This window comes from Rhinolophus sinicus, linkage group LG10 (assembly GCF_036562045.2).
Source record: "Rhinolophus sinicus isolate RSC01 linkage group LG10, ASM3656204v1, whole genome shotgun sequence".
In the NCBI taxonomy this organism is placed as follows: Eukaryota; Metazoa; Chordata; class Mammalia; order Chiroptera; family Rhinolophidae; genus Rhinolophus; species Rhinolophus sinicus.
In genome coordinates this window covers 72,356,398-72,381,005 of record NC_133759.1, presented here as the reverse complement: position 1 = coordinate 72,381,005, position 24,608 = coordinate 72,356,398, and the positions used below count along the sequence as shown (strand labels likewise).

General features: G+C 37.9%; 1 protein-coding gene across 3 annotated transcripts in view; it reads right to left on the bottom strand.

The window, feature by feature from the left end:
- The window catches only part of UIMC1 (ubiquitin interaction motif containing 1), a 91,738-nt gene that overhangs the window by 34,450 nt on the left and 32,680 nt on the right, over positions 1 to 24,608 (bottom strand). For 2 of the 3 annotated variants that reach the window (XM_074313429.1, XM_074313430.1), the window contains 6 exons: positions 18,971 to 19,095; positions 18,169 to 18,274; positions 17,116 to 17,855; positions 10,210 to 10,274; positions 7,942 to 8,018; positions 1,028 to 1,131 (listed from right to left, as the gene is read on the bottom strand). In XM_074313429.1, coding sequence (XP_074169530.1) covers positions 1,028 to 1,131; positions 7,942 to 8,018; positions 10,210 to 10,274; positions 17,116 to 17,855; positions 18,169 to 18,274; positions 18,971 to 19,095 — 1,217 coding nt within the window. The remainder of the gene's footprint in view (positions 1 to 1,027; positions 1,132 to 7,941; positions 8,019 to 10,209; positions 10,275 to 17,115; positions 17,856 to 18,168; positions 18,275 to 18,970; positions 19,096 to 24,608) is intronic. The other variant, XM_074313431.1, reaches the window with a different exon arrangement.

Here is a 24,608-nt window from a genome sequence, read left to right as displayed (position 1 = left end):
GGCCATTTTGACATTGTCTAGCAGGATCTGTCCCTTAGTCACTCTGCTGCATGAAGTCTCATCATCTTTCCTACCACCACTGGCATCAGGGAATCTTGGTCTGTCAGTTGTGACAGATCGGGCTCCAGGAAACCAAGCCGTGTGCATGATTCATGAAAGCAGAATTTCTACCCAGTTACCTGCAGTGCAGAAACTAGGGAGAGGATCTAACCTCTACTGTAAAAACTGTTTTCAAAAAACCTAGAGTATAGAAAGGAGTAAGAATGTAGCCTTTTTAAGGTACTCAGGAAAAGATAGTATATATAATACAAACGTAACCAAATTCTTTATTTCCACAGAAAAATCAGTTTAATTCTCAGGCTGCTTTCACAACAACAGATTTTAAAGTCTTTAAATTATTTAAAGGAACTCTTGGTAATTAAATGTTTTATCAGTCTCAATATGAAAAATATACAGAGAACCTTAATCAGAAGTGTAAACTTATGTCAAACAGCTTTATGGTTAATGTGAAGTTAGGAAAGGTAGTATTGCAAATAGAGATTTGCTTATTTTATCATGCTGATATTCTGACTTTGCATTTCTGATCACATCTACAAATTAGGGCTACTTACAAATATAGTAACTTACAAATATAGTAACGATTTCCAAGACTGTTCATCTCTGTTACTTATCAGTATATAATGGAAAATAAAATACCTCAGACTTCAGAGAGAAATCTGTGTTCAAATTCTAGTTCTACCAATACTGGCAGCTTGAATTTGAACAAATTACTTAAACATCCTAAGCTTCCGTTTCCCCATCTGTAATAGAAATAATAAAGCCTATTAAAAGACTCAAGAAATGGTCACTACTGTTATTTTTGGAAACAATGCTGAACTGATCCTAACTATAAGAATCTCTCTCTGAGATAAGCGTCCTAAAAGCTGCAACCCTCTGTCACCTAAATCTTTTCAGCCAAGGTCAATGTAGCATCGGAGAGGGCTACCAATAGACAGAAACACAGAAAAAAATTAGAGAGAATATTCACCTCCTTATCTGCCATTATTATTCTTACTTCATCCACGGTCTCTCTGCTACCTGGAGAGACTTCTCTTTCAAGGTCAAAAGTTTCAGGGGAACTTAGTTGTGTCTCTGTAATTAAAAAATTTAAATCTCATTAATTTTCATTTTGTATTTTCACAATTAAAAAAACAAACATCTATTTCCCCTAAAGCTTAAGTTATGGTAATATTGCAGTGGCAACAGAGATCTAGTTTGTTTCTTCTTAAAGCTTTACTGAGGCATAATTTACATACAACAGAATTCACCGATTTTCAGTATGTAATTTGATATGTTTTGACAAATACATGTAATTTATACATGGTATTATTTATACCACGTCATTACCACCACGATCAAGATATAAAACATTTCTAGCACCCCAAAAAGTTCTCTCTTTCTAGCACCCCTAAAGTGTACCCCTTTGCAGTCAATCCTCTCACGTTTGGCTCCCTGCTATGACCAATCTACTTTATGTTCCTATAGTTTTGCCTTTTCTAGAATGTCATGTATCGTCTTTTGTGTCTTACTTCTTTCATTTAGTATATGTGTTTGAGAAGCATCTATGTTATTACATGTATCAGTAGTTCATCCCTTTTTACAGCTGAGTTGTATTCCACTGTGGATATATCAGTTTGTTTATCCATTCATTCATTTGGCTTCTTTCCAGCAGAGCTGTGGTTTTAAAATAGATTAACTTTGACAAAAAACAAAAACCTGCCAATTTTAGTTCTGAGGTTAGAGAGATGATGAGAGACAACAAAAATTGGAAGCAGAAAAAGAAAATACATTCTCAACAAAGATATCTTTCTTTATTTTTTAAGCAGCATCTATTCACTCAACATTAATTAAACAAATATTTATTCAATAAGTTCCAGGCATTGTAATAGCCTGGAGCTACTAGCAATATGGAGATGTAAGATGGGGTCCCTCAGAGTCTCACAGTTCCGGGGTCAGCATACTATAGCTGATGAGGCAAATCTAGCCAGCTGCCTGTTTTTGTTAATAAATTTTTATTGGAACACAGCCACACTCATTCTTCTTTGTATTGTCTATGGTTGCTTTTGTGCTAAAATGACAGAGTTGAGTAGTTTCAACAGAGACTGCATGGCACACAAAGCCTAAATATTAGGTTGGTGCAAAGCAACTGCAATTTAAAAGGTTAAAAGTAATTGCAAAAACCGCAATTGCTTTTGCACCAACCTATACTTATTATCTAGTCATTTATAGAAAAACTTTTCCAACCTCTGGTCTAGACCCCCATCTCTTAATATAACAAAAGAACAATAACTATATTTCAAAGAAGGACAATAAATCTGGAAAAGAAACGTGCCTCAGAACACAAATCCAGTAAGTTCTCTGTTATATACACTGTACATCTAACTGGTACTTCTGTGCTTCACAAATACAATGAACGGCCAATGTTGGGCAAATAAAGTACCTGCAAGACACTGAGGTAGCTTCTCAATCAAAAAGAAGGATTAAATACATTTCTAATGTTAACTACAGTTTAATACATCATAATTTTTTGAAAACTGGATACACACACACACAAATTTTACTACTTTATTAGAAAAAGGATTACAGTGCATAAACTTCAAAGTCTTTGTCAAGTTTCTCTGAGAGTCATTACCAAAAAAGACAGTCTGTTAAAAAATAATAGCTGCTCACTGTTTGCACTCCTGTAACAATAAAAGGCCTTTAATTAAGTTTTTCTGTGAATGGCTAAAATGTTCAACTATAAAGACAATTTAAGAGGGCATTAGTTCCTTAGAAATAAACAACGCTGTTATCATACACAATGGGGGCATAAGGCTATATAATCCTGCTTCTTCGACAGAGTAATTCTAAAAAGATGCTATAATTTTGAATATCAGACCCTTGGAACTGTCAGAAATATGTAACACAAAATAAGTACTACACTCAATCTGTGTTTCACCCATTTAGAACAGAATTTTTGGACATTTAGATGCACAGCTTCTAAATTTTATTTTTAGAATTACATAGGACTCAGGAGTCTAGCTCCACCAAGAAGTTACGCTTCCTTAGCAACAGGAACAGTTACACTTCCTTAGTAAAACAGTATTTTGCAATCTAATTTAGAAGTGGCTTATGTCAGCAAACAGTTGAACTTAATTAGCAGGCTAATAACAGCAAGTCATGATCGTAAAAGTTATCTAACCTCAGTCATAAAGGTCTTGCTTTTTCCTCTCTTATTGACTAGGGCTTTCAAGACTATTGTATTTTCAGGTTCCTCCTGCGAGATCCCAGGGTGACGTCACACGCCATCTTCCTAAACAAACTGAGTGACTTCCGAGCAGGATGGCATAAGCACAGCATTCCGGAGTGCTCCTACCAAAACTGGAGCACTTAATAATGGGTCTCTTAGTAGGTATCATTAGGCACTAATCCCAATACATTTCAGATGAATTAAGAAAACACTTTCAATAAAAACCAACAAGTTAAACTTTATGATATGCTGCCAAATGTTTTCAAGTATTTACAAGACATACTTTTCTTCTTTTTTAAAAACTTTATTAAAATATAGCTAACATATAATATAAAATTAGTTTCAGGCATACACCATAGTTATTCAACATTTATATACCTAAAGAAGTGATCACCGTAAGTCCAGAAACCACCTGACACCGTACACCATACCACACTATCACAATATTATTGACTATATTCTCTATGCTGTGAATGACATCCGCATGACTTATTTGTTTTATACCTAGAAATTTGAACCTTCTATTCCCCTTCACCTTTCCCCCTCCTTTTTAATTTTTCAATTACAGTTGACATTCAATATTTTATATTAAATTCAGGTGTATAGCATAGTGGGTAGACATTTATGTAATTTAAGAAGTGATCCCCCTAACTAGTCTAGTACCCACCTGACACCATACATAGTCATTACCATATTATTGACTATATTCCCTGTGCTTTACTTTACATCCAGGACTATTCTGTAACTACCAATTTGTACTTCTTAATCCCTTCCCCTTTGTCACCCACCCCCAAACCTCCTCCCATTTGGCAACCATCAAAATGTTCTCTGTATCTATGAGTTTGTTTCTGTTTTGTTTATTTTGTTCTTTAGATTCCACACATAAGCAAAATCACATTGCATCTGTCTTTATCTGACATACTCCACTCAGCACAGTATCCTCCAGGTTTATCCATGCCACTGCAGATGGCAAGAACCCATTCATTCCCTTCCCTGGCCGAGCAATATTCCATTGTATATATTACCACCTACACATTATCCACTCGTCCATCGATACACATCCAGGCTGCCTCCACATCTTGGCCATTGTAAGCAATGCTGCAATGAACATATGGATACATTCATCCCCTCAAAGTAGCATTTGGGGTTTTTCAGATAATTACCCAGAAATGGGATTACTGGGTACTTCTTTGTCTCTTGTTATAGCCTCTGTTTTAAAGAATTATTTTCTCTGCTACCACAGCTGTTTTTTCACTTCCATTTTCATAAAATATCTTTTCCTCATCCCTTTACTTTCAGTCTGTATGTGTCTTTCGATCTGAAGTGAGTCTCTTACAGGCAGCATATGTAAGGGTCTTGTTTTCTTATCCATTCAGCCAGCCTACCTTTTGATTGGATCATTTAATCCACTTACATTTAAAGTAATTATTGATAGATATGTAGTTATTACCATTTTATTATTCACCTTTTTTTTCATCTTAAATAAGTCCCTCTAAGATTCCTTGTAATTCTGGTTTGATGTTGATGAACTCCTTTATCTTTTTGTCTGGGAAGCTCTTCATCTGTCCTTCGATTCTAAATGATAGCTTTGCTGGGTAATCTTGGTTGTAGGTCCTTGCTTTCCATCACTTTGAATACTTCCTGCCACTCCCTTCTGGCCTGCAAAGTTTCTGTTGAGAAATCAGCTGACAGTCTTACGGGAGCTCCCTAGTAAGTAACTAACAGTTTTTCTCTTGCTGCTTTTAAGATTCTTCCTTTGTATTCAACCTTCGGTATTTTAATTTATGATGTGTCTTGGTGTGGGCCTCTTTGGGTTCATCTTGTTTTAGATTCTCAGCACTTCCTGGGCTTGTATATTTATTTCTTTTACCAGGCTAGGGAAATTTCCAGGCATTATTTCTTCAAATAGGTTCTCAATTCCTTGCTCTGTCTCTTCTCCTTCTGGCACCCCTATGATGTGAATGTTAGTATGCTTGATGTTGTCCCAGAGACCCCTTAAACTGTCCTCATTTTTTTAGATTCTTTTTTCTTTTTGCTGTTTTGATTGGGTGTTTTCTGCTTCCTTATCTTCTAAATCACTGATTTGATCCTCTGCTTCATGTAATATACTGCTGATGCCCTCTAATATAGTCTTCATTTCAGCTATTGTATTCTTTATTTCTGACTGGTTCTTTTTTATGTTTCTTTATCTCCATTTTTATGTTTCCTATATCTTTGTTGAAGTTTTCCCTGAGTTCAATAAGCATCCTTATAACTAGTGTTTTGAACAATGCATCTGGTAGATTGCTTGTCTCTAGTTTGTTTAGTTCTTTTTCTGGAGCTTTGTTCTGTTCTTTTATTCGGGACATGTTTCTTTGTCTCCCCATTTTGGCTGCTTCCCTGTGTTTGTGTCTATGTATTAGGTAGAGCTGCTATGTCTCCCAGTCTTAGAAAAGGGGCCTTATGTAGTAGGTGTGCTGTGGGGCCCAGTGGTGCACTCTTCCTGGTCACCTGAGCTGGATGCTCCAGGTGTGTCTCTTGTATGAGTTGTGTGTACCCTCCTGTTGTAGTTGAGCCTTAGTTGCTGTCTGCACATTAATGGGAGGGATTGACCTTCGGGCTGATTGGCTGTGAGTACAGTAAAGGAGCTGCTATGCAGAGACTGACCCCACAAAAGCAGGATTCACTGTAGCATGCTCTGGTGCCTGCCCAGTGTGTCCTTTGGCTGTGATATCCCCGGAGGTGGCTGGGTGATGCTCCACCTGGGTCTGAAGCTGGCCTCCGGGCGTACCAGCCCCAGGGCCTCCTGGGAGGAACCCCACCTCAGGCCAGGTTCAGCCACAGCCTGTGCCCTGCCCAGAGCCATCTGGCATGAACCACAAAGCCATCCACAGATGACTGCCACCACACTGGACTTGAGGGTTCCTCAAGAGGCCAAGCTACAAACCGACGCCAGCTGTCGCTACTGTCAGGTTTAGGGATGCTGAGCCAGAGATACAGGATATGCTGAAGCCAGATGCTACATGTTTGGGTTTTGTGAACCTTTGAGAGATTTTGGGAAAGTCCGCTGGATAAGCCAAGACAAGCCGTTTATATGGAAAAGCCACCAGAAGCAGCTTTGGTATGTCCAAAAGTTGGGTGGGGCGGGGTCTCAGGGAATTAGGGCCAACGAACGGTGTTAGCTGTGTTGATGGACACTGAGATACGGCAGCTGCCTGTGTCTGCATGCGGGATGGGGACAGGCTCAACAAAGAAACACTGGTTTCCACCAGCTCCTCCACTGGGAGAAAGGTGCCCTTCCAGCTCTCGCCCTGCAGCCAGACAGCTCAGTTTCTCCCCATATGTCCCTGGCACCTTTCAAGCTGCTACCCCAGTGCTGGAACTCAGAGCGAGTGAGTCCATCAGCGAGTAAGTCACAGGCCCTTTAAGAGGAGCTCTTGGGACCACAACTGCTCTAGTCCCACTCAGCTACAACCTCTGCTCGTTTTCACAGCCAGAAGTTATAGGGAATTCTCTCCCCAGCACTGAACCCCTGGGCTGGGGAGCCTGGTGTAGGGGCTGGGACCCCTTGCTCCTCCAGGGGGAACTTCCGCAGCTCAGATATCCCTCCTGATTTTTAATGGTCATACATGGGTATGGAACCAGCCCATTCCACAGACCCTCCTACTAGTCTCAAGGTGGTCTCTTCTGTATCCATAGTTTTCTTATTTTTGTTTCTTTCATGTTTTTTTCCACAGAAACTCAAACTTAGTTTATACTAGTCTCTCTGACCCTGACAGGTTATATGAGACCTAAAGGAAAACTAGGTATGACTTATAATAACGTTTGTACACCACTTGCTGCCCAAAGAGTTTAAACATTAATAGGAAATCCACTCAATCTCACGTGAATGAGGTTACTGATAAATGTAATAGGCCCACTTTTAAGAAAATACAAGCTAAAACAAATTCCTTAGAAAGTAGTGGTTCATATCACACAATATTGTTCATAGTATACAATGATTCAACTCAAGAGTTCTCTTAGTATCTTAGTTCGTTTAAAATTATTGGTTTATCAAAATATATTCATGTGCATCTCTGAATGAACAGCTCTTATACGTCCTAAAGCAAGATACACGTCTTTTCATCTCTACAATTAACAAAAAGCAAAGTACAGTGCTTAATCAGGTTAAATGTTTGTCTGAGATTAAAATATAAGTCAATAAACAAAACAGTGCACAAAATTCAATTTCTTGACTCCCTATATAATTCCTTGTGAGTGGCAATGCAAAATAAAAAGCTCTGAGAAAAATCTGCTAAATGACAGGCCACTTTGAGAACAGCCCAACTTTGAGAATCCATAAACCAAAACATAAAGTCCTCTTAGCCCTGAATGTACAATTAAGTGCTATTTCCGATGCTTTGCTGCCATCGCTGATGAGCCTAATAACCAAACATGCAGACAAAAGAGCCATGTTAATTTCAAAACTCAAATATCTCTAAGAGAAAAGATTGAGAATCAGATTCAAAGTCCGTTAAAAAAAAAGTGTGTGTGCACAATGTATGTGTATATACATATGTATGTGTGGAGATACACACAACCAATCACACATAAATTTCCTGGGGGTGGGTTGGAAAAGTCAGGAAAATTAATAGGCACAAAAAGGTAGATAGCTAGGGATCAGAAATTCAGTGAAATCACAGTGGGGTACTTACCAGGACACACAGTATCTTCCTCTGCAGAATTCTCTGGCATAAAGACTGAGTCTCTCTTACTTGTCAAAGCAGCAATGCTGAAAAAGAACCAAACCCCAAGTGAATTCCCAGTAAAATGAATCAGAACACAGGACCAAAAGCAACGGTGAGTTATTAATAAAGCCACAGGTAATCTGATACCTGCTGTCCAATACCACAAAAGCACAACAGGGAAGCAAGGAATCAGTAGTGAAAACTCCAAGCCAGAAATAGGGGAAATAAACATACTTACAACTTTGGTTCCAGTAAAATCACTGAATGAAAAGAAACCCCCTTTTGGAGTCTTTGCAAAGGAAGGGTGAAAGGTAAGGACTATCTATGAAACCACAGAAGACAAAAACTCCACTCCTATATGAAGATGTCCAAGGTGTTTCATAGCCTCCAGCTGAGCCTTTTGAAGGCTAGATATCTATAAACTCATAAGAGAAGATATGGAGATTCTCCTGACAACACATGAGCTTTTCCTGCACCTTGCAGTTAAATATCTTCTTTATCTCAAGATGTGGCTTTCCAAGCAACAAAAATAAGATACAGTTCCAAATTGCCCTACAGCGAAAATCTGCCCACACAAGTGGACTATGTCTTCTGAGAAGAACGTAATTATCAATGGCTCCCCTCATCCGGCCTTCGGGTTTACCCTGCCTGCTCATGGAATGCCATCTCTTCCCGACACAGGACAGAAGGCTGAGAAATCTGAGCATCTGAGCTATCAAGCCCTCTCATGCGTCAGACCTTTCACGATTAGTTTGATCACGTCTGTATGAGGATGCAAACCCTCACATCAACCCCGAAGCACAGAGAAGAGAAAATAACCACGACTGAGTCATGATAAATAACTAAATCCTGATAGGAAACCACAAGTGATTTCTCTCTCTAAATAAAACATCTCATAGCATTTGTTATAAACCCAAGCCAGACACAGTTTACTCTGCATGTAACATTAGGGCTCTATTCAAAGGTCCATCACAAAACAATTTGCTGACATTTATAAAATGGGCTAATCAATTTGAAGTCAAATCGCATTGCCTGCAATTCCAACTCTCTCCTGGTGACAAAGCATATAATCATTTATTAAAACCTACATCTGCTCTGCACAAGGCTCCCTACAACAAAGCAGAGAAGCCTGCGGGAAGCAGAATGCCTACTCCAGTTAAAACCACTTCCAAAACTGTCTCAACAGCAGGAGAATCAAACCAAAACCATATTCTTCAGCTCAGGAAGAGCTACTACTATTAACTTAACCAAAAGCCTAGGAACACCAACTAAATTCCAGCAAATGGCAACTGGGCCTCAACTTCCATGTGGGAGATGAAGGTCACTCAACATAAGATTAAGCTCTTGAGTAATCCCCAAAGCTCAACTACTGGATAAAGGGGAAAGTAACTGGAAGCCTGATCTGGTTAATAGTGCAGTTTGTAACCCGTCAACTATTATATGTAATTAAAGCGAGAAGACCTAAGATGGAAAACCCCCATTAATCAATCATCGAGATTAACTGAGGAGGTAATGCAAATACCCATTTAAAGGGAAGATGAGATACAATCAGAATGAAAGTGGCATAGGCACGAGAGTGGGAGTCACACAGGTTCTGTGTGGCCTGAATAACATGAAGGCTTCAAAGAGGAGGTAAGTCTTAAGAGTAGACTTAAAGAATGTGCATGTTTTGGATATGCAGATAAAATTAGCATAAGCAGAGGAAACAAAAGGAATATAAGGACGAGAAGGAGCATAAAGAAATCAGTTTAAAACCTTCAAATTGGCACACCATGTTTCCCCGAAAATAAGACCGGGTCTTACATTAAGTTTTGCTCCAAACGATGCATTAGAGCTTACACTTGGGGGATGTCATCCTGAAAAATCACACTAGGGCTTATTTTCCGGTTAGGTCTTATTTTCAGGGAAACACGGTAGGAAGCTAGCATAGTTAAGAGAGTAGCAGGATATAATCACTTTTCAGGGAATAGTGTAAATGGGATTGTGCCAAGATGGCTGGATTGAACAAGAAAACCAACAAGAAAAACCCAGATTTCTTTTACCCAAATAGTCTAGGCTTCTGTGAGATGCATATTTGAGAACTGAGAGATAATGATTTCTCCTAGTCTGTGCTTATAACGAGCTAAAAAAAAAAATCCCTGGCAAGCTGTCCCTATACAGTCTCACTCATGTGGTTTATCTCTCTTATTCTGGCACCATCGGAGAATTCCGACCCATAACAACGTATAATCTTACCTTTGTGAGGCAGGTACAGAGTTTCCTTCTTCAGAAGTTTCTTCAACAAATAGCCCTTGGGAAGACTGCAAAGAAATATGTAACGTTATAAATATAAAGGCACAGATGACTAGTTTCTCTCCTATTTTTTTTAATTAATTGTTCGACATTATCACTCAGCAACTGGCAATAAGAAAAAACATTTTATATAAAATCAGTAAGTTTCAGTAAGAAGAACATATCCTGTGGAGTCAGAAGACTGAGATTTAAATTATAGGTGAATCACCTACTAACTTTATAATCTTGGGTAAGTCACATTTGAATTTGTGGCCTCATCTTAAAATGGGTATTAATGATTGCCTCACAGAGTGTTACTGTGAGAATTAAATAAGATATGCTATGTACTTTGTAAAATGCAAAACATAAATATTAATTGGTCAGTCAAATGAACTGACTTCAGAAAAGCAGTTATAAAGCTTCGGTTGTGGAAGGAAGAAACAGAGAGAAAAGTCCAGTTTTCAATGGAAATACTGAGTTGGGAAAAACAGTGCAATCCACAAAAGACTCTCTGGGCACAACCAAGTCGTAAAAGAATATCCTAAAGGGAAGGTCCTAAAGATTCCTTTCGGGTTACCAGAAGGCAAGTGGGGAGAGGGGAGCAGGGCTCTAGAAGAGGGTAAAGGGGGTCTAATATATGGTGATGGAAAGAGAACTGACTCTGGGTGGTGAACACAAAGTGTGAGATATAGATAATGTATTACAGAATTGTACACCTAAAATCTATGTACCTTTATAAACAATTGTCGCCCCAATAAACTTTAAAGAAGAAAAGCAAGATTCTTTTGCTACAAATCTGCCACTATGGTTTTGGTATCTAGCTGCAGGGATATCTTTTAAGAAACATAACAAGTAGAGAGTGGATAAGGAAAAGATCATTTTCTTTGATTCATGGTAGAGTTGGTACAAATGTCAACTCATTAAATGGAGTTACACAGAAGAGCACAGAGAAGGCAGCTACTGCCTACGTAGGTGGACTTCTGAGGAAGTGCCTGGGCTGTGAGGATTCTTCCAACAGATGAAAAGCTACTGGCTGAAGTTTACAGGTTCTCCTAACAGGATATAAATAACCTAAACAAGTTAGGCATCTACCACTCTGGTAAATGATGAAATAAACTAAAAAAACGGAATCCCTTCAGTCAAAGGGAAGATAAAGCTGTACAATGATCAGGAATGTAGCCATTATGAAAAATAAGGGTTCAACAAAACTGTCAAATGGACTAAAATACAACAGCAATAAATACTTCACCTATTTGTTTTAACTCGGTAGTGACAGTTTCATTCCTGAAATCTCAAAAAAGGTAAATACTGACACCTAGTGTCCATTTAATAGCCTTCTTAGAATGACTTGCTTGAGAAGAATCAAGGCATTAAGGCAGGGGTGTCAAAACTGCGGCCCACGGGCCAACTGCGGTTCGCAATCCATTGTTAATTGGCCTGCAACCAATTCCAAAAATATATTTAGTTAACTTAAATAAACCAGGTGAAGCAGTATGTACTTCACCTCGAGTGAGTGGCCCGGCTGTTTGTGTATTTTACCGCATATGGTCCTTGGTAAAAAACGTTGAAAAAAGTTTGGACACCCCTGCATTAAGGTATAAGATACCTTCATTTCCGCCTCCACCTTCGGCTAAAGCATATCTCTACCTTCCCCAGAGTACATTTTTTTTAAATTATTGTACACCAATTATAAGCCAGGCTCTTGCTAATCACTTACATGCATTATCTCCTTTAATCCTCACAAGAAACTTTTGAGGCAAAAACCATTAAATTATTTTAGAAATGAGGAAAGTACAATTTTGACAGGTTTAAATAATTTGCCCAAAATTACGGAGTTGGTGAAAAGTAGAACTAGGACCTGTCTGAGTCCAAAATCCATGCTTTAACCACCACGGTTATATTGTTTTACTCTTCTTCCCAACCATTTCAACATATCCCAAGAATGTCTTTACTTCATTAAATCATTTTTAATTTCTAAACTTATACCTCGAGCATGCTAGGAATGTAACTTTAAGGAAACTGTGGCCTAATCAAAACATAACACTCTGCCTGAAGAAATAATGTTAATGGAAAAAGGGTAGTTTGCAAAACATCTTAAAGGAAAAATCCAAAGATCCAGAATCAAGCAGTGTCTTCAACACCACGGCCTGGGAAGTGAAAGTAAACAGACACATAGAAATGTCCTCTGTTGTCAAGCACTGGTCGCTAATCAGGTCTTTCCATAAACTAGTTGAATCATCCCTTAAAATTTCTATTTTCTGATTACTATTTCAGGTTGCACACACCTCATCCCAGAGGAAGGACACTAGATGGTGTACCTGAGTATTGTGATCACTGAAAATGTCTCTTCCATAATAAATTAACAAACTGTCATTTGGTGTACATGTCAGCTTGAAGTTTGGTTAGTCAGTCAGCTCTCATACCCCCACACAATTTGGTCATTTCTGGGAAACAAATTCCAGTATCAGGACTGAAAAATTAAGATACTAAAAAGTATTCACTACATCAATTTACTAGCCCTCCACCTCCCTGCTATACAGACATCAAGATGACCTTTGCATTAACAACTTCCCTATGACCTCAGTGATGCCAGAAACCAGTTCCCCTCTGATTGTAAAGCTTTTACAACCCTCATATAAACAATGTGTCCCAGGGTGAATGTTTTTCTGAGTCCCGGGACTGTCTTGCTACCTCTATCAACCAAGTAGTCTCAAAAATGGGCAGCTTCAGCGAAGCCAAAATCAATAGAAAATGTTTAATAAAAACAAATTCTCTCAACACACAATGTGAGATATACATTAATGTATTACAGAATTGTACACCTGAAATCTATGTAACTTTACTAACAATTGTCGCCCCAATAAACTTTAAAGAAAAAACAAAACAAAAAACAAATTATTTCTACCCACAGTTCCTGAATGCAAAAGATCAAGTACAAGAGGTGAAATTACAATCGTTAATGCCTTCATTATTTGCCTATAAAATTAGTAAGTTTATTTCTTTTGTTTTTTAAAGATACTATTCTATGTTGGCAAGGCTAAAGTGAAGTAGGCAGTCTCATACATTGTTGGAAGGAAGGAGTACAAATCTGAGCAACCTTTCTGAAAAGCAATCTGGCAATAAATAGCAGGTCTTTTTTTTGTTTGTTTTATGTTCATAACTCTCACCCACATTTTTCTGGTTCCCTACCCCTAAGGACACTAGTTTTAAATAAAGAAAAGTTTTATTTAGAAAGACGTTTATCACAACCAAAACATCCAACAAAAGGAAAATGGTTAAAATATTATGGTAAATCATAGGCCAGAATATTAGGTAGTCATTAAAAATGAAATCTATAAATAATTTTAATATCACAAGGCAATGTTTAAATAATGTTTTTACTTTAAAATACAAAAATATAAAAATATAATCGAAACCATACAAAATATAGGTATAGAAAAAAAGACGAAGGAATACATCACTGGATAGTAGAACTGTGGGTGCTCTCAACTTCACTCTTCAAACTTTTCAGCATTTTTCAATAATTCTAAGTGATTTCTACAATTAATTTTAATGATTACAATGGATACCTACTATGTTGTCAGCCTGGTCTCCTTTTACTGAGGACGGCCCCTCATTCCTTCCATTACGTTAGAGCAGTGGGCTCATAGTCATTCGTACAATTTGACACATACCCCTTCAGGCCACACCCAACTGGGATGGTGAGGGCTGTTAACCTCAAATGGGCCATAAGTCCTTTTCTAGACATTTGAAATTGGAACTGGAAGAGAGTAAATCTCCTGTAAACTGTACTTAAGTTTGGGAGCTGGACAATCAGTGTTTTCCACTATTATACCACGTGAAACAGAGAAGCAAAGGAAGATGGTCTGCAAGGAGAAAGCTGAAGCAGATACAATTTAGCACTGAGATACAGAAAAATTACAGATGATTTTCTAGACCCAGTACCTTCTCCAGGCTTGGGTACCATCCTGTTTCAAAATTTATGAGGCACCCTGTTTCCTTATAATAAAGTCCTCGTTTTAATTAAGCTATCATGATTTGGTTAGTTGTAGCCAAATAGCAGCAATTAATAATACTATTTGTAGTATTTGGTGGCCTGTTCATGAAGTAAGAACTTCAGTCTAATAAGGCCAGTCACTAGGTTGTGACCACGTCCACGCTATTCCAAAGGCACTGTTTTCAAACTTTGGAACTTGACACAAGTCTATATGCTCTAGAACTCTGGCCCCTGGGATCTTTCAAGCTAACAACTTGAATTACAATAAATCATTGTGTTAACTCAGTGGAGTTAATTTATTCTTTTAAGGGAAAGCGTCTCTAAATTGCAAAGAACTAAGAAACAAAAGATGTTATCATAAGCATAACCTAACTTTCCTTTGGAAAAGAGGCAAGTCACTAGAAGAACTGTGAAGAAAAATGCTTTCTCTTCCCATACAGTAATCTTTGTATAATGTGAATGAAGAATGATTCCCATAGGTTACTCTTAACGGATGACCTTCTGGTCCCTTAGAGCAAACTACCATTTACTGAGTGTCCTAAGCATTGTACTAGGAATTTTACATAATTCACTTTAATCATTAAAACTAATGAAAGATATGATTTTATACATGTAAAAACTGAGCTTCAGAGGTTAAATGGCTTGCTAAAAGGCACCCAGTTACAAAAACAAAAATGTCAAAATTTCAACTCCAAATCCATGCTCTGTACACTATTATGAAATTTCTCACAGCTACCATTTCTTGAACCCTTATCATAAGAGACAGAACAAATAGGGTAACAGCAAAACCAAACCAAAACTCAAGAGTCCAGTAACAGCAATAGCAACAAAAAAGTATAGTCACAAAACAGAGTAGTCTTTATATTTATAGTTTATAGAGTTTGAAATTATATGATTGCTTTTATAATACTCAGAGAAAACAATTAATAAGCTTTCAGATATAACCTAGATGTCAGAAAACGACAAAAAAGGCAACCTAAGTGTCCCCAAATCAAGGACTGTTTTCAGTAAATAAATATAAGCTTTCACATATAACATAACCTAGATGTCAGAAAATGACAAGGCAACCTAACTGTCCCCAAACAAGGGACTGTTTTCAGTAAAGAAGGTCACCACAAGCAAAATCAGAAATAAACCATTATGTGGAGGAAAGAATAAACTGCAAAACTACCTCTACTTCCAGTTACAAAGGACCACTTCCCTAACACACAAAGAATGCCTACAAACCACTAAGCAAAAGATTGTCAGAAAAGAAAAATGCCCACAATATCTAAAACACAGAAAAGAAAATACAAATGAGTCTCAACTACACACGTAGTAAGAAAAATGACAAGTTAGACTGCACTGAGGTATTTTTTCTCTCTCAGATTAACAAAGATCAAGAGACCCTGGTAATACTGTACGGGTATGAGTATGGGTAAGCTCGTACGCATCATACATTGCAGTGAGTATACATTTATACAACCTCTATGGAAGACAATTTGACAACAGATAACAAAACTATAAACACATATATACTTTAATCCAATTACATCTACAACAAATTATTCTACAAATATCTCCCATGTGAATGAAAAAAATCTTCTGAACAAGAGTAACCACTGCAGTAGTGTTTTTAATAGTAAAATATTAGAAACAACCTAAATGTCCACCTATAGAAGCACTGGATAAAATATTTATCCAACATATTATACACCCAAAAAAGGAAATTCTTTATGTAGTGTTATGGAAGATGTCATAGAGATATTAAATGAAAAAGGCATAATAATGTGTAGAGTATGCTATGCTCTGTGTAAAAGTTGATTCTACTACATGAAATATCTTGGAAGGATATACTAGAAACTAGTAATAAAAGTTGACGCCACAGAGGGGAACTGGTTGGCTGGGGATGGGAGTAAGAGACCAACGATTTATTTATATCTTTTTTAAATTTTGAGCCATGTGAACATTATTACCCATTCAAAATTTAACTTTTTAGAAACAAAAATTTTAAAGCACAAAAGACAAATATGGTGCATCCATATGATAGAATGTCTTCAAACATAGTTAATAGGAAAAGACCTAAGATAAACTATTTAAGTGGGGGGGGGGAGAACAAAGCTTATACAAAAGAGTCTTCATTTTGTTGAAAACTTAAAAATAAAAGCTATTTTTATATGTATACAAATAATAACTGCCTCTTGGTGCTGGGATTATAGGTAATTTTTCTTTAAACTCTTCTGTACTTTCCTAATTTTCCACAGTATGTTACATTAAAAATAAAGAAGGTGCCAGCCCAGTGGCTCAGGTGGTTGGAGCACCCTGCTCCTAACGCTGAGGTCACCAGTTCGATTCCCACATGGACCAGTGAGCTGCGCCCTCTACAGCTAAGACTGTGAACAACAGCTCTCCCTGGAGCTGGGCTGCCATGAGCAGCCTGAGGTGGGCGTGAGCTGTCTGGCGGCTGAGTGTTGCGGCGGGCTGCTGTGCGCCGCGGTGAGTGGCTGGTAGCCGGGTCAGTGGCCGGCAACCATTGTGAGCTGCTGTGTGCTGCCATGAGCAGCCGGCAGCCAGTATGAGTGGCTGGCAGCCATCGTGGGCAGCCAGAAAGAGCTGCCCTGAGCTGCTCTGAGCGGCCTACCAACAACTGGCAACTGACTGCCTCAGCCGGGGGAGCGCAAGGCTCATAACACCAGCATGGGCCAGGGAGCTGTGTCCTACACAACTAGACTAAGAAACAACGGCTTGAACCTGAGTGTGTGTGGCAGGGAGGGGAGGCGGAAGAAGGGAGGGAAAAAAAAAATAAAGGGGAAGATCATAAAAATAACAGATAGCTAAAATCTTCGTTTAATCTGTGAATAAATCATCCTAATCACAGCATCACCGACCCTTACCTGACCATGACTGGTTGTTGGTTCTTCCTCCAACAAAAGTTTCTCTTTCAAGCTTTTAATTGGGCTTTCTTGGAAATCCTTGGTTTTTGAGTGCCAGACAGATGCCCTAGACTCCTGCCTCTCCTCCTCTTTGTCTTCATCTCCCATATCTTCTGAGATGCCTTCATTTTTTTCACTAGCCTGATCTCCTTGGCCACATTCATTCTGGGTCAGAGAAGGAGGTCTAGGTAACACTGGTTCCCCAAATCCTTTTTTTTTAAAGAGCTGCCTCTGAGCCATTTTCAGGCTCTTTTGGTAAACCTCCAACTGGCAGAGAATGACCTTGGTGTATTGGTTGGGGTCTACTCCAGCAGGACAGAATGGAATACCCCAGAAGTAGTGCACAGTGCCCCCACTGTCCTGGAGACCTTTGGCATCCACTGAGGTAGGCAGACAGTGCTTAGATGTGTCCCCCCTACCCGGTGCAGCTTCGTGAAAAGCACAACCCCTCCCAGTACTTTCCTGTGGCTTCCCACACTGTGTGTGCTCAGCCAAGTGGCCAGTACATCTGTCAAAACATTTAACGTTCTCATTCTCAAACACTGGCTGGCTTGACTGGTCCCAGCTTCCTGAGCTGCCAGAGACCGGCTCCTCTTCAGTGTTTTCAGTGTGGTCCCAAGGCTCCTCTCTTTCCTCAGCCTCGTTTCCCTGACTGATATGTGAGCCTTTAAACAGTGATGGAGGTACCAGCTGCCATATGCCTGTAGGTATTTGAGAAAAAGTAAGGCTAAGGACAAACTGTTTTTTATTAAGAGGGCTTGGTAAGTTCTCACTTACCAAGAATTACATAATGTGAGTTAAAAAAAGGCTCTTCTTTGGGTTTAACCAAATGTTGGTTTTTCCTTGGAGATGAAAGTATGCTGGATATTAGTGAGACCTCAACTACTTTCTGATTTAACCTCTTTAATACCACCCAAGGAATTTCTGGAATTTCTGTATATCTAGTCTCAGTATGAGATCCCTGTGATATGGTTCTACTTGATGAGTGCAAGGAGTCAAAACAGGGAGACATGCCTTCAGTGGTCCCAGAGTCTGTGGTTTTCTCTTGGTGGGATTGTGAAGATGGTCCAGTGGCCAGAAGTCGAGATCTGGTAGCAGAAGCATCAGAAGGCCGGCAACTCTGAAACAAGTGATCCCACACCAGACCAGGTTTATTATTACAACAGCTATACATGAAGGGTCACGGGAAGGACAAAAACGGGAGGCCACTGTCCCTAAGAGAGTCTCCTCTTTAAAATGCAGATGCTCAGTTCAAATGAATTCCACAATGTGTACTGACTGTTTACTATGTGCAAAGTGCTGTATTAGATCACTATACTAAACCCCTTTCTAATACAGAGAAGTGGATGGCATAAATGGCTCTGGACTTACCATCGACAAATATCCTTCACATTTAAAATAATTTCAATTACACATACGAGTATTCATATCATCATTTAACATTATTTGAAAAAATTTAAAACTGTCCATTCTTTCTCTCCATAACCCCCCTCTGGTTCTCATTCCCTTTGCTCTCCCCACAAAACGGGAGGCAAGCATCTTATCTTGCCCCTTTTGGTTTCTTGGTAATCGGTAACTCTTTTCAGAAGCTGCCAACTACTACGGCTCTCTTAAGCCATAGACTGAAAATCTGTAAGGTGGAAGAAAACTCTTTCACATAGAATTAACAAAACACTTCAAATTGGGTTCACCAACAATTCAACATGGGCTTTAAAAATTATTATGGGAACTATTAGTTGAAACCCCCATAACACCACAGAAGTAATAGAATATCGCTTATCAATCCTCATAAACTGTTTCAACACAGCATATTTACATTAAGGCTTTCCGCAATGGCTTTCCTCAAGAGCTCCTCTTCCTCCTCCTCCTGGCTGTTCACCTCCCTAGCTTCCTGCTCACTCATTTTGAGAGCCAGAGCAAACTGCTCGTCTTCTGTCATTTCTGTAAGAGGATAGGGGAGAGGGGAGGGACACAACAAACAATGAATAAGCATAGAGGCAAGAAACAGAATTATTAAACTTCTCAAGTGAAGACACTACAGACCATTTAATACAATTTTATAATCTTATAAACAAGGAAAGCCCCAAAAGGTAAGGTGTTGGCCAAGATCAGTAGCAGAAGTTACAACAAGAATCTTGGATTAATTAGACGGAGATCCCGTGAAGGCCAAGTTCTTGCTTATTTTGTTTACTGTCAATTATTTGGTGAATGAATAAACAGATGAACTTCCACTCCAGCACTTTTTGTTACATATCACACTGCTTTATGCTCAATCAGAACCATTTTAGTCTTCAGTATCCTCTTATTTACCCAGTAGAAAAGACCATCCTTACTGACCAAAATGTGATCTACAAACACCATTTTCCACTAAAAGTAACTGGGGTATCTTGGAGAAATGGCTGATTCCAAGTCTGGAGCTAGAAATGTAGAAGATGAACTAGAATATGTCGTACCTGTGAGCAAAGAAATCTATCAGACACTACTAGGGTCATATCAAAAGATTTAACAGTCAACTTAAAAAGGTTCTTACTGGTCAAAAATGGAACAACTGGAACGAACATCAATAAAAATAAGGAATGCAGTAAATTAAAATACATTAAATATGTTTAAATCTGTAAGTTCATGACACTTAAAAAAAACACAACTGGTCATTGTTGAAGAATGTTAGTGAATCAATTATTTTGAAAACTGATAAATAAAAGAATAGAGAATCAAGTTTTTGTTCTACTCTTCTAACACAAGCTATACTACTGGGTAACGAAATAGATGAAGAGAAGTTTCTCTTTAAAAAAATTATTCCAGCTAATAAAAATGTAAAAGAAATGACAGAATATCACCATTTTGTATAATGCACATGGACAGGATTTTCGCAATGTCTAACAAACTACATATATGACCCAGCAAAACCAATTCCAGCAATTTACTCTAAAGATAGACTTCTAATTAGAAGAAAAGTAAATGAGCACTGCATTTTTCATCACAGCATTGTTTGAATTTATAAAATAGTGGAATCTACTTACTGACCCACATAGGACAATGCTTAAACAAACTCTGGTACACATACATATAACTGTAAAAAAAGAATCAGAAAGATATCTATAGACCAGGAATAGAATGATTTCAAAACGATATTAGGTTAAAGGGAAAAAGAAAAAAAAGCAAAGTACAAAAGAGTATATATATATATATATATATAGTATGCTACCTTTTGTGTAAGAAAGGAGAAATTTTTAAAAATACATACACCTGTTTGTTTTTGCAAAAAAAATGACACAAGCAGGGTAAGTCAGAAACCAATCCACATGGTTACCTACATGCAATTGGGAACAGGTGAAAGGGGTAAGAGGGAGTGACTCTTCTCTGACTATACCTTTTCGTGTATCTTTGAGACTTACAGAATCATGCAAATGTTATACATATTTTTAAAAAGTAAAATAAAATCAATAAGGATGAGGGATCCCTAAAATTGAATCCAAACATTAAAAAATGCACACAATGGAATTTGAAATAACTTTAATGAGAATGAAAACATCAAAATTTGTGGGATGCACCTAATACAATGTTTAAAGAGAAATGTATAGCTTTACAGGATCATATTAGAAAAGTTTAAAATCAGTGATCCAAAAGCCTCCCACTTTAAGAAACTAGAAAATAAAGAGTGAAATTAACCCAAAGTAAGTAGAAACAAATATAAAGAGCAGAAATCAACAAAACAGAAGATGACATACACTAGAGAAAAAAAATTAGAAACAAAATTGGTTCTATGAAAAGGTCAATAAAATTTATAAAACTCTAAGTAGACTTATCAAGGTAAAAAAAGAAACCACAAATTAACAATATCAGGAATGAAAGAGGAGATACATCACCACAGATTCTACAGTCAGGAAAATAACAATAAGAAGGGAATAACACAGACAGTTTTATGCCAATAAATTTGACAACTTGGGGGCCGGCCCGGTGGCTCAGGCAGTTAGAGCTCCATGCTCCAAACTCCGAAGGCTGCCGGTTCAATTCCCACGTGGGCCAGTAGGCTCTCAACCACAAGGTTGCCAGTTCAATTCCTCGAGTCCCACAAGGGATGGTGGGCTCCGCCGCCTGCGCGTCCTCTCAACCACAAGGTTGCCGGTTTCGACTCCTACAAGGGATGGTGGGCTGTGCACCCTGCAACTAGCAACGGCAATTGGACCTGGAGCTGAGCTGCGCCCTCCACAACTAAGACTGAAAGGACAACTTGACTTGGAAAAAAGGCCTGGAAGTACACACTGTTCCCCAATAAAGTCCTGTTCCCCCCTTCCCCAATTAAAAATAAAGAAAAAACACTTAGAATACTACTTGGCACATTGGTACTCAATAATTGTTACTAGTAATAATTAATTTATTCGTTACATATTAATGAAACCCAAACCTTTAATTCAGATTATCTAAGTCATTTTATGTATATTTTACTGACAGCACACAGCCACAAAACTTGACAAAGCTACCATTACAAATTTACCTTAACCACTCAGAATTAAATCAATCAGAATTAAATCAGAGTTAAAAAGATACTCATTTATTAGTTACTGTCTCTTATTCTCACTTATCAACCTTAATCTGAGACTAAAATCCAATAAACATCACTGTTAATTAAAACATTTTACCTGACCTCTCTACTATATAAAAACAAATTGGAACCCCACCTGGGAGCATGCTTCCTTAAGGAAACTGTCAGCAAGTATCAACCTTAGACTCTCCAACTGAACTGGCTCCATTTGGCTTATGAAATGATTCTGCTAAGCTAAACAGAGCAGTACACAATTGGTGTGAAGCTGATTACGCTGGTCAAAATTTATGAAGATTAACATTTCCCAACATTCAGGGTGGCCTCCCACTGAGATGTGCAAACAGACTGTTAACAATCCAGAACACAGACCAGATAGTACATATCAAGAGAACCTGTAATATAACTTGTGAGTATTTAAAATGGCTGAAAAAATATTTCATATAACAAAAAAACATACAACCTAAATTATTTTCCCACCCAAATCTTTTCCTATGAACTTTCTTTTCTAAAACAGATATAACTCTGCAACTGTGGTAAAACTGATATACCTATATGTTGTCAGTTACAATGTAAATTTATAAGACACTTTTGAAAGCAAAAAGGCACTGTGTCATAACCCTTACAGATGCACATTCTCAAACAAAGCAATACCACTTCTGGAAATTTACCCTAAGCAATCACTGAAAAACAGAAAAGTGCTAAACACAAAAAGATGTTCACTACACTTATCTATAAGAGCACTGACTTAAATGCCTAAAACAAGGCAATGGTTAAATAAATTACAGCATGTTAACTCAAGAGACTCAGAAATTACCAAAATGCTAATCATAAATGCATAAAAATGATAAAGTGTGTAAAAGCTAAATGAGTATATTGGGGACTACTCACTGATTTCTGGTTGTACATGTAAAGAACTTGGAACAAACTGCTGCCCCCAAGGTGGAGAGAGAGGGGAATACTGGCTCATGGCTTATCAGAGCAGATTCAATACTGGAAACTGCCACAGAAACCAGTCCCAGCGTAGGAAAACTATAATTGAAAAATTGCTGGAGGCTCAGTGTGGACAATTCTAAGAGTTAAAACCTCCAGGGGAACTCTCATAGGGGGCCCCCACACTTTTTTGTGAGTTTTATCTTGAAGAGCTCAACCAGGTTCTCACAATAAATATGGGGGGAAATTCCTCTTGAGCATCCCACAGGGAGGGAAAAAGGAACTATTGTGAAATATGCCCGAGTACTCTGTTCTTTTTAACAAGACCTGTCCTAGTAGAAACTAGTTAAAAAAAAAGAAAGAAAGAAAGAAGGAAAGAAACTAGTTAACCAGAGCTTGAATTGATCAGAGTCTAACTGACACGGGAAAAGGGCAATACCAAACTCCAACCTACTCTAGCCATCCTGTCCCACCTAAGAGGGAAAGGAAAAAAAACTGGAAACACTTGTGAAGTTCACAGTCCAGAGGCACAGGCTCACTGAAAGACTGAGACATAATCATAGAACTATCAAATGCTTCAGCTTACCCCCATTACTAAAAGGTCTATTTACAGTAGTTTCTTTTACCTGGTACATCATGTCTAGCTATGAAGAAAAAATTACAAGACACACTAAAAGGCAAAAAAAAAACACAAAAAACAGAGTAATCATCAGAACCAGACGTGGTAGAGATGTTGGGATTATCAGACTGGGAATTTAAAGCAACTATGATTAATATGCTAAAAGGCTCTAATGGATAAAGTAGAGAGCATGCAAGGCCAGATGGGGAATGTGAATAGAGATGTAAATCCTAAGAAACAACCAAAAAGAAATGCTACAGATCAAAAACACACTAACAGAAATGAAGAATGTCTTCAATTAGTACATTGAACACAACTGAGAAAAGAATCTGAGGTTGAGGATATAGTAATAGAAACTGCCAAAACGAAATAAAGAGAACAAAGACTGAAAAGAAAGTAGACTATCCAAGGACTGTGGGACAACTACAAAATGAGTAACAAACACATAATGGAATTACTAGAGGGAAAAGAAAGAGAAGAGCAATAGCAGTATGTGAAACAATGACTCAGAATTTCCCCCAAATTAATGTCAAATACTAAATCCTAGACCCAGAAAGCTCAGAGAACAAAAAATAGTAAAAAAATTTTTAAAACATACAAAAACAACCCCTACACCTAGACACATCATTTTCAAACTATGGAAAATCTAACATAAGAAATTCTGAAAGAAGCCATAGGATAAAATATCTTACCTAAAGAGAAAAACAAAGATAAGAATTACATCTGACTTCACAGAAACCATGCAAGCAAAAGAGTGGAGAGAAATATACATTTATTGAGTTTTCATTTAGTTTCTGAGTTCCTCAAAGTAGAATTTATCTCAGAAATGCAAGGCTGATATAACATACGAAAATCAATTAATACACCAAATCAAAAGAATAAAAGACAAAACCCACACAAATCATCTCAGCAGACATAGGGAAAGCATTTGACAAAATTGAACACCACTTCATGATAAAAACATTTTTAAATGGTTAAAACAGTGTATTTTATGTTATGTGTATTTTAACACAAAAATTTTTTAATGAGCAAAGGATCTGAATAGACATTTCTCCAAAGATGATAGCCAAATGGCCAATAGGCACATGAAAAGATGCTCAACATCATTAGTCATGAGGGAAATGAAAAACCACAACCACTACATTCCCACTAGCATGGCCATAACAACAAAAAGTAGCACTAGTAGTTTTGGCAGGAATGTGGAAACGTAACACGCTGTGGCCACTTTAGTGAGCAGTCTGGCAGTTTCTCAAATGATTAAATAGTGAGTTACCACATGAACCAGTAATTCCACCTAAGTATATACCACAAAGAATAAAAACCTATGTCCACACAAAAACTTGTACATGAATGTTCACAGCA